General features: G+C 60.4%; 1 protein-coding gene across 6 annotated transcripts in view; it reads right to left on the reverse strand.

Annotated features, from left to right (window-relative positions):
- The window catches only part of HDAC4 (histone deacetylase 4), a 240,276-nt gene that overhangs the window by 132,899 nt on the left and 94,671 nt on the right, over positions 1 to 12,706 (reverse strand). For 3 of the 6 annotated variants that reach the window (XM_047773944.1, XM_047773941.1, XM_047773943.1), the window contains exon 2: positions 12,094 to 12,165. In XM_047773944.1, coding sequence (XP_047629900.1) covers positions 12,094 to 12,165 — 72 coding nt within the window. Of the gene's footprint in view, positions 1 to 12,093; positions 12,185 to 12,706 lie in introns of those variants that run through there. The other 3 variants (XM_047773946.1, XM_047773945.1, XM_047773942.1) reach the window with 1 other exon arrangement.

Below are 12,706 nucleotides of genomic sequence, written 5' to 3' on the forward strand. Positions count from 1 at the left end.
AAGGCACAAAGCGCTCCTAATCTGAGGCTACAGAAAACCAGGTGGCTTAGATGCCCGCGTGGCACTACGAGGGCAGCCCTCGGGTCCCAGGACCCCGCCTGTCCTGGGCAGCTCTGGAGGACGCACCCGGCCACACGGAATCCTGGTTCAGAAACACATCCACCACCTAGCTGCAGTTTCCTGGCCTTCCTGAAGCCCGAGTCATTACTATTCCATGTTATTTCAACGCAATCTGGGCGAGCACAGCCTCCTGCACTCCTGCGCTGTGACGTCACGACAAAGCAAAAGGGTTCGATCCCTCCCCCGTTTCCTAAGGTCCCCCGGATGAGCTTTAGAAAATCCTTTGAAAGTCTCTAAATCCTTCCGTGTCCCCCCAAGAAGGGAAACTGTCTTTTGGAAATATTTGCAAGAGCTGTAAGTAAAAACTTGGCGTGCCGTTGGGAACTTGGCTTTCGACCACTGCACTGACGTGCTTCCGGGAAACGAGACATGGAACCAGGCCTGCCTGGTGCAAAAAACGGGGACAGGTGCTCTGAGCTCTCACAGAGAAGGGCAGCCACCAAAGACAAACGTGCCCCCCAGGAAAGGCACAGACAGGGCGACCCATCTGAGATGCTGCCTGAACTTTATAAACAGGTGTTCCCAGACAAGACCGCCAAGGTCGCGCAATTACAGTGCAACGGCAATAAAACAGCAACGATAACAAAACCCAGTGTTTTGTTGCCGGGCACTTGTTGCAAGAGCCTTCCTTCTATCGTCATGTTTAGTCCCCACGGCCCCCTGCTGTGACCCCAGTGGTCACAGCCCTGGGACAGGACTCTGGGGATGGGGAGGCCAGTGGGAGAGGTCTAGGTCTTGCCCAGGTCACTCGGGCGGCCACCGCTGACTCCTGGATTCAATCTGGCTGCACCCCCGGAACACCTGCCCCCACCCACACCGCGGGCCAGGGCTCTGCTCACACCAGCATAAATCACGAGTCACTCTCCAAAAGCCGTTTTGCTTGCCCTAAAGCCCATGGGTGAAAGCACTCTGTCTGAACACCAAAGACAGTCCCCGCGGTCTGGGAAGGCCACCCAGCTCCTGTGCAACTGTCCTCGGCCTCTCGCTTACCTAAGGTCATGTTTACATAACACGGGGAAGAAAGCATTTCAGAATTTCCTTCTCAGCAACCTGCAAACGTTTGGGTGCGTATTTCACCCAACAGCTGGGCTGCAGTAGGAACCAATATTACTTAAGAGCAACGGTTGAAACATTTAAAAATAGAAGCTGTTTCGTCCACTCGGAGGAAGACGAGGAGCAGGCAGCAGAGGGCGGGCTGGGGCCGGGCTGCGTTTCTCAGGGTGACGGGCCTCCCCTGGCACAGGGCAGGGGCAGCGATGGAGGCCGCCCCTCTGGGCAGCCATGCCCCCCTCTCCCGCGCCCCCCCCCCCGTGCTTTCTGGAAACCAGGGTGCTCTGGCTGGGGCTCAAAGGCCCATCAAGGACTGCAGCGTCCTTCCAGGGCGTGTGAGCATGGTGGTGGGGGGGAGCTGCAGAAGGCCGTCCAACGGGAGCTGGACACGTGGGACTTGAGCTTGTGTCAAGGGGAGCAAGGAGGTCCGGTTCGGACTTTAGGGTCCAGAAGGAACGCCGGGGATGCTGGTCAATAATTCAACCACTTAAGGCAGGTGGGAAAATGCCTCTGGCTCTCGAAGCCGGAGGTGCCCACCACGGAGGGCTGCAGGCTGGCCTGTTAGTCGTTACTGTCCTACCGCCACTCTCCTGCCAGCAGCGGCAGGGGTGGGAGGCTGAGCGCTCCTGCTGGATGAAGGCCGGGAGCAGCCGCTTCTACGCGGCACACGCTCACCTCACGAGCACAGTAGGGGCTCCGGGTTGGGAACCCTCGGCACAGCAAGCAGGACTGGGTGGAAAACACGGCGGGCGCCCCAGCGCAGCCTGCTTCTCCTCCTCGGGCCCCGATTCCTCTCCGGGCTGGTCCTGGGGCTCCCATCCCCCCACGGTCCTCCCTGCTCCTTCTAGAGCAGGCGTTTGCTCCCGCCAGGGCCCCACCCGGCCACGACCGGGGTCCTCACTGCCGAGCCCGCCCGCCCGCGCCCCCGCCAAGCATTTCGCTCCCTGTGTTCCCAGCCGTCCCCTGCTCCCCCACTGTAACAGGCGCCCCACAAACACGGGGATCTTTGATTCACAGACAGTGTGCCCTGAGGGCCAAGGGTGGGGGCCGGCACCTGGGAGCCCCCTCGGTGGGCGGAGCGAGGGGGCCGACGCCTTCCTTGGACGGCAAGGCCCTCCTGGACCACATTTCTCAGAACCGCGGAAAACCACCCTCAAGCATGTGTCTGCCTCCATCGCTTTTATTCCTCCACAGCGTTTGTCGCCTTCTGGCACCTTCTAACTCCGCACACAACTGCTACCGCCGCCCGGCTTGATTTAACAAGCGGATTTCGGAGTCTGCACCTGGCACGGGGGCTTCAAGCCTTCTAAGTGCACAGTGAAGCCAGAACCATGGACCGCAAAGCAAGTCGCAAAATGTCTAAAGGCTTAGTTTCTCCCAGCCGGAACACGCTCTGTCGGAAATCGGTAACAAAGAGACTATCTGAAAAACTTCACACCTCCAGCTGAAAAACACTTCTTAATATCCCATTTTTTCAAAGAAAAAATAATCATGGAAGAAATTTCAAATAGGCTACAAATGAGCTACTATGACCTAGAACTGGAATAGTCCACATTAGAACGGACAAAAGCACCTCCACTTGAACCCGGAGAGAACTACACAAACTCACAGCTCACGTCGAGAGAAAGAACGTTCACCTAAGAACGTGGATGAGACACCTGCGCAAACAGACAGCGATGGAGTAGACACAGGTAGTTTTAAAAGTCCCAATAAAGGACCACAGATAAGGAGGGAAACTTAGGGGACCTCGGGAGATCACTGTAAGCTAATAAATTGCTCAAAAAACCCATCCGCACAAGGCAGGCTGGCCTGACTGGCGGAGGTGCAAGAACTGCCTCAAGTCACCGGGTCGGGGATGGGCTGAGGCCTGCATTCAGAATCAGACCAAGGGCCGGAGTTTGAGGACTGCCCTTCCGAAGATTTGAATACACACCCTGCGGGATATCAGGGAGAAGCTGCTCCTCCCCGAAAGGGAGAGGCGGGCTTTTCCCACCCCCCCTCCCCTTGGAGGATGAAACCGTAGCCCACGGGATGCAGGGGCCGAGCCTCCTCGCCTGCCCGCCTGCCCACCTGCCCGCCTGCGTCTCTCCCAAGCGTCCCATCCCAACAAGTCTATTTCCTGCCTGTCACTTGCTCTCTCGCTGAATTCCTTCTGCGCCAAGACTTGAAGAACCTGAACCTCAGTGAGTCCAGACACGGGGTGAGTGAGTGACTCTCATTGAAAACCGTGGGTTCAAGTCCCCATCTGGGTTTGGCTAGCTTCAGGCCGTTAGTGCTGTCAGTTTCAAAACCAGCCCCCAAAAGCAGAAATGAGATGAGAGCAGGAATGAACAGAGCAGAAAGTAAATGCACCAGCAGAGGCAGAAGCTGGTTCTTCAAAAGATAAGGACACAGCCGAAGCTAGAGCTGACGGGCAGAGTGGCCCTGCTCCTGCCATGCCAGGTCTGCAAGCGCCCTGCGTCCCACAGGAAGGCCTGGGGGTGGGGTCGGGGGCAGGGCTGGCCCAGGGAGAGGGACAAGGTCACCAATGGGGCCTCCAGGGGGCCGGCCACACACAGTGTGCTTCGGTGGGCACTGGGGCCGTGGAGGGGCGCGCCAGCCCCTCCCCGGGGCTCGGAGGCACCCACAAAGCCTCCTGCCTCTCCCATCCCCTCAACCCTGCACCACAGCCCAAGGTCACCCGGCAGACTCTGGCCCCCCCAGAGGCGCTCGGACGCCGGCCTGCCAGGGACACGGCTGAAGCTGCTGGACGGTACGTACGGCTGTGGGGCTCCAGAAGCGGAGGCTTCTCCTTAGCGGCTTTGCCCCTGTGGGGCAGGTTGTTGTCGGGGAGGCTGAGCTTGACCAGGTCCTCGGCCGGATGACAGGAGGACTCGGCCAGGGGTTAACGCGAGTGGTCGCCTGACCCAGGAGGCACTTCCGGACGGGGTTCGAGGACTGGATGCGCAGCCTGTACGCCCAGAAGCACAGACACCAAAGCTGGCAACAAAGAGAGGAAGCCCCGGAAGGACTTTCCCCGCCAGTGACGCCCCCCGGCCACGCCCCGGGCTTCGGCAAGGCTCGGGCACCGACAGCACGACATCCTGAGTGGGGACAAATCGATCCTTCCACCTAAGAACTGCTTTCAGATACACACGAGGACACGGAGGTTCAATGCTCTGTTTGCTGTGTCAACACAGACTTCGGGGTCGCTGCTGCGGGCGACACGGCTCTTCATCAGAGATGAGACACAGCCGGGCCGACCTGGGCCCGTCGGGCTCTCGCGGGCGGTCCCCACGGGCCCCCAGAAGCCCCGGCTGGGCTGTGACCAGCGACACAGCAGCCTGTGGTTCCCGCCCCTCCCCCGGGCCCTCGACAAGAGCCTCCAGCTCCGCGGGTCTCTGGCAACAACAACAATACAAACCTAATGGGGTGGAACAGCTCGTGCTAAACAGAAATCACCCGAACAATCTAATTTCCACCAGGGCGGGGCAGGCCTTCATCGTCCACGTCAAGCGCTGAGGCTGTCGAGAGCACACAGCTGGGAAAGGAGGCCACAGCCACGCCGGGCAGAGCCGGCCTCGGCTGCGTGGCAGGGGGTGGGCCTGCCCAGCATGGGGTGGCGCACCTGAGCGCACGGGGCGGGGGTGGGGGGGCATTCGGGTTAAATTGGGCAGAGCCAGCATCATCACTTCTTCCCGATCCTCCAAGAGCTAAATCCGTGTGGGTTTAAAACAAACTCCCCAACACAACCGCAGGCAAGATGCGCTTCTGGGAGTCAGCAAAGGCACAGGTGGCTAGGGCACCTGCCTCATCAGGTACCAGAGACCGAACCAGAGCTTCCTGGGGCTCGGCCGTGGCGGCCCCAGGAGCGCACCTCAGGAGTTGCTTGGAGCAGTGGGATAGTGAGGCTGAGCAGCCCCAGAAAAGATGCTCCCTAGCAGGGCGGGGAGTCCCGGCTGGCAGCACTGCCCACACCCCCAGGGCCCCTGGCTCTGAGACCCCTGTTCTACAGAGGAGCGGGCAGCGGGGTCCCTAGACAGGCCAGGAAAACTGCTCAGACAGACGACAGGACCTTGCTGGGAACCCGCTGCCCGCCAACCCAGAGGGCGCTTGAGGTGGAAGGCCGCCCTCGTGCGGGTGGTGTCGGGAGGGAAAAGCTGTTTTCAAGCCCATAACGGCAGCCCTGGTTTGACGGGATCGATCTGAGTAAAAACCTCAGGGAAACACTGGGAGGAAGAAGCAAAGCGACAGCAGGAGGAGAGAAATCCTGAAGCGCCCGCGTGGTGAGCGGCAGAGGCGGGGTGAGTGTCCCCTTCACTCCAGGCTCCTGGCACATTCGGAGCCGAGGCCCGGACGGCGCAGACAGCGGCACAAGCCCAGCTCTGCCGCTCAGGCGCAGCCCGGCCTCCTGATGGGCTCACAGCTACAGGAGCCCCCTCGGCTCCAGGCCTGGGGTCCCCGCCGTCGGGGCCAAAGATGGCGAGTGACACCAGGACTCATGGGGACAGGGCTGGACGTGTGTTCCCGAGAGCAGAAACACCAGGGCCGGGCCTGCCTTTCCCGGAAACACCATCCTGAGGCTCGAGAGGCAAACCGCCATCCCATGAAGAACCCCGCGGAGAAGAGTCCTGTTTCTACCCTGCAGGTTCCACCGCCAGGTGGATTCCTGAGGCTGCAGAGAGCAGAGCCTGGACGGGGCCGAGGGCGGAGCTCTGAAGCCACAGCTGCTGCTGTGGGCTCTCCGGAGTCTGGCCCCAGGCAGAAGGGTGGTTCCGGGAGCGGCTCCTCCACCGCGTTCCAAGGACCGGGCGGCTCTCCTGGCCGAGCTGCTGAAGCTCCTGCGGCCAGAAACCAAGCTTCCACGAGCCCCTGCACCGCCGTCAGCACGGAGGCCGGGTCTCGCCAACAGATCCAGGGCAGCGCGCGTCCTCTCCGGGGGCCGGACGCAGTCGCCGGGCTCAGCATTAAAGACGGACACATGGGCATTAAATGCGAAGGCGGTGTGGGCGCTCGCTGCGGCAGGGAGCAGACACGCCTCTGGAAGCTGACGAGACACAGCGTTCAAAGGACAGCCGGCAGGTGCGGATCCTCACGAGAGGCACGTCCAGCAGTAATTCCAGGCACCTTCGTCCCACGCTTCTCTGCACCGGCTGGTTTTGCTTCACTTAAACAGCAGTCCTAGGGGGCCATCCCCAAGCTTCTGGGCTGGGTGTTGCGGGGGTGGGAGCGGGGGGACAGTCGCTCCGGAGGAAGCGGCAGAGCCAGGGCCCGCAGACCAGAGGGTACCAGCGAGCGGGAGCAGTGACGCAGAAGACCGGCAGAGGGCGCCGTGGAGCCCCTCACCCACCTGTCGCAGGCTATGCCGCCCAGGCACCTGACACCCCTGCCAGGCCGAGCAGCCACGTGACTCCAGAGAGGCAGCCCAGGCTCAGAGGAAGTGCCACCGGCTCAAGGCCACATGGCCAGTCAGAGGGCAGGCAGATCCCGCTGCCCAGCCCCCAGGCCTTGCAGGAGCTCAGCCGGCTCAGCCCTGATCCTGGAAGCACTTTTTTTTCCTTTCCTTGTCTCTTTAGGGCTGCACCTGCTGCATGGGGAAGTTCCCAGGCTAGGGGTCGAATCGGAGCTACAGCTGCTGGCCTCCACCACAGCCACAGCAACACGGGATCAGAGCCACGTCTGCAACCTACACTGCAGCTCATGGCAACGCTGGATCCTGAGTGAGGCCAGGAATCGAACCCACATCCTCATGGATGCTGGTGGGGTTCTTAACCTGCTGAGCCACAATGGGAACTCCTGCATACAATTCTTTTAATTTGGAGCCCGAGGTGGGAAGGCAGGAGTGGTGCTTGGTGCCGGGGTGAAGAGGAGAAAAACGGACAGAAAGATCTTCTGCATTTGTGTCCTGGGATGTGCTGCTCCTGCCTGGCTCCAGTGTTCCCGGAGAGGGCACTGCCCGCGGGCGCACACCAGTCCGATGGAAGAGGAGGGGGTGGGGTGGGGCGACCGGAGAGGAAACAGGGCGACCCTGCAGACCCCCGGGAGGACAGCGGGGGACCGGGAAGGAGGCAGGGGTGGGCAGGCCCTGGACGTTCAGAGTCCAGACGGGAAAGTGGAGTCTGGGGACTGCTGGGCACCACGCGGAGCCAGCGAGGCGGGACCCCGGAGGAGCGGCCAGGACGGTGCCAGCCCAGAACCCCTCTTGGCCATAAGTTTACTTGCTCCCCCAAAGCGACCCCAAGACATGTGCAAACGGCTCGTAAACACACACAGGGCATGGCCTCCACAGCCGGGCTGTGGTTCTCAGGTCCTGAAGTCACAAGAGCACAGACACCTAAACCCGGCTCCGCGCCACGCTTGTCACACAGGATGACGGAACGTGACGGGAGAAGCGGGAAAATCTGATTGTTCAGACTGCTGGGTTTTACTTTATGTCTTTCACATTCCAGAGTTTGTTTGTCCCCAAAATTAAAACACGCTAACGGGAAAAGCACAGCAGGCCACCTGCTCAGCTGGCACCCCGTGTCCCACTGTGCTCGCACCCCTGCCGTGGCCAGAGGGTGGCTGGCTGGGCGGCCTCATGGAACCTGTCACCCAGCGATGGTCCCGGGCCTGAGCAGGTGCGCTGTCCGGACGCGCCGGATGGAGGAGAGCGACGCCGGCTCTCCGTCCTGGTGCTAAGCTGCAGCCTTAGGGGCCACTGAGGGCAGCCATCGATCCGCTACTGACGCCGCCCCAACCAGCCTTACATTGAAACACACCATGGAGGAGTTCCCGCTGTGGCACAACAGCATCGACGGCGTCGCTGCAGCACCAGGACCCCGGTTCGATCCCCGGCCCGGCACGTGGGCAAAGGGCTTGGCGTTGTGCGGGTAGGCTGGGAATGCCTCATGCCCCGTGGGGCAGCCAAAAATGGAAAACAAACAAATCCCAAGGAGACCAACTTGGACCTGCTGTGGAGCGCAGGAAACTATACTCAACGTTTTGAAAGGGCCTATACAGGAACAGAATCTGAAAAGAAATAAAAATATGTGTGTATATATATATGTATACGGAATCACTTTTCCGTCCATCTGAAGCTAACACCTTACACATCAATTGCACTTCAGTAAAGTGTGTCTTGTTAGGGCCACACCCGCAGCACATGCAGCTCCCAGGCTCGGGGCCGAATCAGAGCTGCAGCTGCTGGTCTACACCACAGCCACAGCCACCCAGGATCCGAGCCTTGTCTTCAACCCACACCGCAGCTCACGGCAATGCTGGATCCTCAACCCACTGAGCAAGGCCAGGGATCGAACCTGCGTCCATGGACACTAGCCAGGTTCATTATTGCTGAGTCATGCTGGGAAATCCAAATAAGTATTTTTAAAGCCCCCACAAAGGAGGATGGAGTGAGAAGCACTGTCCCAGGCAAGGCTCTGCTACGGCCATCGACTCATCACAGAAACGCATCACTCCCAGTGCAATGAAGGGAGGTTTCAGCTTCTTCCCCGAGGTCACCAACGTTCTCCCATTTGCATGTCCTCACATTTCCTCTCCCCAAACCAAAAAAACCAAACAAGAACAACGAAACAGGCACCTCAAACAGTTCCTGCTTCAAGATTCCAGGAGGGTCGAGAAACTCAGTGACCCCCTGGACGGTGCGGTGGTCGACGCCCCGTGAGATCGGGGACTCCATGGAGACAGCCAAGCGCTCTCTTTAAAAATTCGTTTGGATAAGTTCTCTAGTGTCTCGGGGGTTGCTTCAAGTTTCCAGAATTTTCCTTTAAAAACGACACCTTTGAGGGACGTCTTGAAAGGAAACCGCACAGACGATGACGTTTAAGGTGAGGGCAGTGGAGCCGCGGCCTCCCGGGTGCGGGGCGGTGCCCGGCGGGGTGGGGGGCAGGCAGGGGGCGCCGGTCCTCGGGGTCCTTGCCTCCAGCCCCCTCACTCCATCCAGGCGCTGGGCGCCGCCCTGTCCGGCTGGAGGACCGGAGCCAGCAGGCCACACATCCGCGACGCGCTCTCTTTTACAAGAAACGTGCTGCTCAGATAACCGGGAAAAGACACAGCAATGCAGAAATGAAGGACTGAGGTGTCTTTCAAGTCCCGGGTCCCGGCACCCGCCCCCGGGGACCATGCCGCACCCGCCCCGACGGACTCTGAGCTGCCCGCACGGCTCCCAGGGGACCCGCCACGGCTCCCACAACCCTGGCTGCCCCAAGTCCCCACCCAGGAAGGAAAAGGACAACCCTGGGGGAGGGGGCGAGACAGTGAGTCCCACCCATAGCGGGCACGCTCCGCTTCTTCCCCAAAAGAGGGGATGTGAGGCTGAGGCGGACCTGTCAGCACGGAGCGGACGCCACGCGACGGCAGGTTTTCTCTTTTACACCAGGACTGTCACTGCCCAGAACTTTAAACAAGAGAAAGAGAAATGCAAGACGGAGAGGCTTGTGCACATATAAAAAGTCAAGGGGGAAGGCGGAGAAAGACTCAATCCAAAATAAATACCGTTTCAACGTTTTCCTTCGAGACGTCAAACTTTTCGAATTGGAGACATCCTTGTACGCTTTGTCTCGAGTCTCAATTCAAGGGGGCCCACAAACAGAAAATACGAACAGTGCTTTTTTTCCTCCAGCCACCCCCACGCCGTGCAGAAGTTCCTGGGCCAGGGGTCGAACCCGCACCATGGCAGTGATGACACCGGATCCTTAACCCAGTGAGCCACCAGGGAGCTCTCTGAACGGTGCCTTTTCAGTTGAAGACTGACTTTGTAAGGACGACTTATGTAAAGAGACCCCGATCTTTAAGAGCTTCGAGTGCGCCACCGTTCACCGCCTGCGCGTGGAGACGGCGGCGGGGAGGCCGTGCGGGCCCTGCTGCTCACAGGGAAAGCTGCCCCTTCGAGCGAACAAGTCCACCGTGACTGCTGGAGTAATTCCTGCAAATTACACGGATATATCAGTTTGTTTTCACACTCCCAAGTGCCAAAAGAGCCCTTAAGAGTAAACTCAATTGTTGGAAACGGTGCACTAGCAAACTGGGATTGACATAAAAATACACCTAAAAATGCTACTACTCTCTTATCAGAAAAATGTGGCTTTCCAGAATTTGTCCTACTAATTTTCAAGTTATTATATAACGTGAGATGAGCGTTTCTTTGTAAAATGGATTTTTCGGTGGTTGGAATGACCGAAAACGCGGGCTTAAAGAAGGAAGGCTCTTTGCTTTGGCAGCTTCTCGGCGCCCTGGCCTTGCCGGCCCCCTGGTCAGCGTCGGATGCGCACAGCCTGAACGCCCCCCCTTTCAGTCATGCTGCAGACACTGACCCCCAGGGACACAAAGACACCAGGAAGGGCAGCCTCACGCGTTGACTCTGACCAGTGGCATCTGGAAGCGACCGGCTCGAGGGCACGAGCCCCCCTGCCCCAAACACCAGCTCTCAAGTCAAGCGGGCGCTTCCTCCAGAGACAGAGAAGGGACACAGGACTGTCCCAGGGCCCTGAGCTGGCACGGTCCCAGCCACGTCCCAAGCTGTTTTCAGTCCTGCCAACAGGACCTGAAGAGACATTTATCTAGGAACCACTAAAACTCAGACACAGAAACTTGATCTGTGTACGAATCCAGGAAACGAGGAAAGATGGAGACACCCCAGGATTCCAGGTCAGTGAGCAGGGTGGGCTCCCCAGGCCAGAACACCAGTCGGAAGCCCACCCACTTCCCAGTTTGCCTGGAAAGCACCTTTTCACAAGTCATCAAGCTACTGAAAAACCCATCCCACACCGGGGTGAACGCCAGGACACTGTCCAAAATACCCAGGCTGCACAAGGACCCAGAGTTTAAAAAAAGCGGATCCCCTGACAAAAGGACTCCAGAGAAAACGAAATCAGGACTGTTTGCAGGGGCCAAAGTAAGAACGACAGCATCTGCGTCCGCCAGTTTAAAGCCTCCCCACCGGCCCCAAGCCCTGGGTTCACCGGACAGGTGCGGCCGAGGCCGGGGGAGGGCGTGGGCCCCCGGAGGGAGGCCGGAGCGCGAGCCCGGGGACGCCCAGCACCTTCTGGGAGCGCGGCACACGGACGACCGAGCTTCAAGGCTGCAGAGACGCCAGAAACGGTCCTTGACAGGCCTCCGGTCACCGTGCGAAGGGTCTGCTCTCTGCTACCTACAGCCTCGTTCGAGCTTCGGCCTCCTTTGAAGAGGAGCGGGGAGTGAGGCGGCGGGTCTGTTGGGGGTGCCGCGGCAGAGGCAGGGCTCCCCGACTCCCCGTCCCAGCCAGCCCTGCCCTCGGAGAGCGGGCCCCCGGAAGGCTGGGGTCCGGGAGAACGCCGGCTCAGGGACACACGTGGGACGGCGACAACGGGGCCTCGCATCCACCCTCGGCCTCGCCTCCGTGAGGTCCGGGAGCCCAGGAACAGCAGCTGCGGGTCCGAGCTGGCCTCCCGGAGGACGCCAGGTGGGGGCGAGGAGGTGTTTTACAAAAAGAAGATGAGAGAAGAAAGCCCCCAGGGCCGAGCAGCTCTGCAGGTCCAGGTGCTACATCCAAGGCCTGATGCCGAGAACTGGCGTCCGTGGAACGAGACATGAGAGTCACGCTGGAACTTTTGGGCCACTGACGACGGAAACGACACGGGCCCCCCCGCCCCCCCAAGCGCCCGAGGCCCGGACCCGGCGCCGTCTGCCCGCAAGTGTCCCCAGCTCAGGCGCAGGGCCCGGAGTTAGACCCCTAACGGGCCAGGCTTCCCTTGGCAAGCACCCACGCCCTGGCGCTGGGGTCGGAAGGGACCTGCATGTCTCTGCCTGCGACAGAGCACCGGCCACGCCCTTTCATTTCCAAAACCTGCAGCCTCTTCTACCCCAGGAAAGGGCACCCCGCTTTGGGAGGCCCCCCGCCCCTCCACAGCCCCCCGGGCAGGGGGCCTCCACCTGGGCTGCCCGCCGGGGCTGGGCGTGCGGACTTACCAGTGCTGGGCATGTGGTTCACGCGGGCAGGGCTCAGCAGCTCCACTGGCTGGTCTCGGCCAGAAAGTCCATCTGGAGAACGAGAAAGCATCTGGCTTCAGAACCTGCTCGCATTTCAATTAAAATACTTTACACGCCACAAGCAACGGAAACGCCTGTGTCCTCCTCGCTTTTAAAGGAGAACGGGTTTATTTTTTATTCGCCGCGTTCGAAAGTGAAAGACTGCCCCCCCCCTTTGCAAAATAACCCGAGGCGTCCCCATCGCGCATGTGGCAGAGGCCACCTCCTGGCCCGGGGGCCTCTGGCCGAGCTGCCGTGGCCGCTGCGGTTTCCCCCGGTTCAGCGACCACCTCACGCGCCCCCCCGCCCCCGCGCCCGCGTTGCTGCAGCGACCGCAGCATTAAGGCCACCCGCTCGGAAGAGCCACTCGTCCTGCCCCAGGTACAGACCAACGGCCTGGGGCCGCCGAGGCACAGCCCCCGAGGCCCCGCTGGGACAGCCGTGCGTGTGCGTGTGCCTGCCTGCGGGACCGTCGAGGAAACTGGGCCCCTTGCTTAAGGAAAACACCGGGCCAGGCACTTAGGACGCAGGGAGCCGTTTCCTCGAAGTCCAC

Source organism: Phacochoerus africanus, chromosome 3 (genome assembly GCF_016906955.1).
Source record: "Phacochoerus africanus isolate WHEZ1 chromosome 3, ROS_Pafr_v1, whole genome shotgun sequence".
Lineage (NCBI taxonomy): Eukaryota > Metazoa > Chordata > Mammalia > Artiodactyla > Suidae > Phacochoerus > Phacochoerus africanus.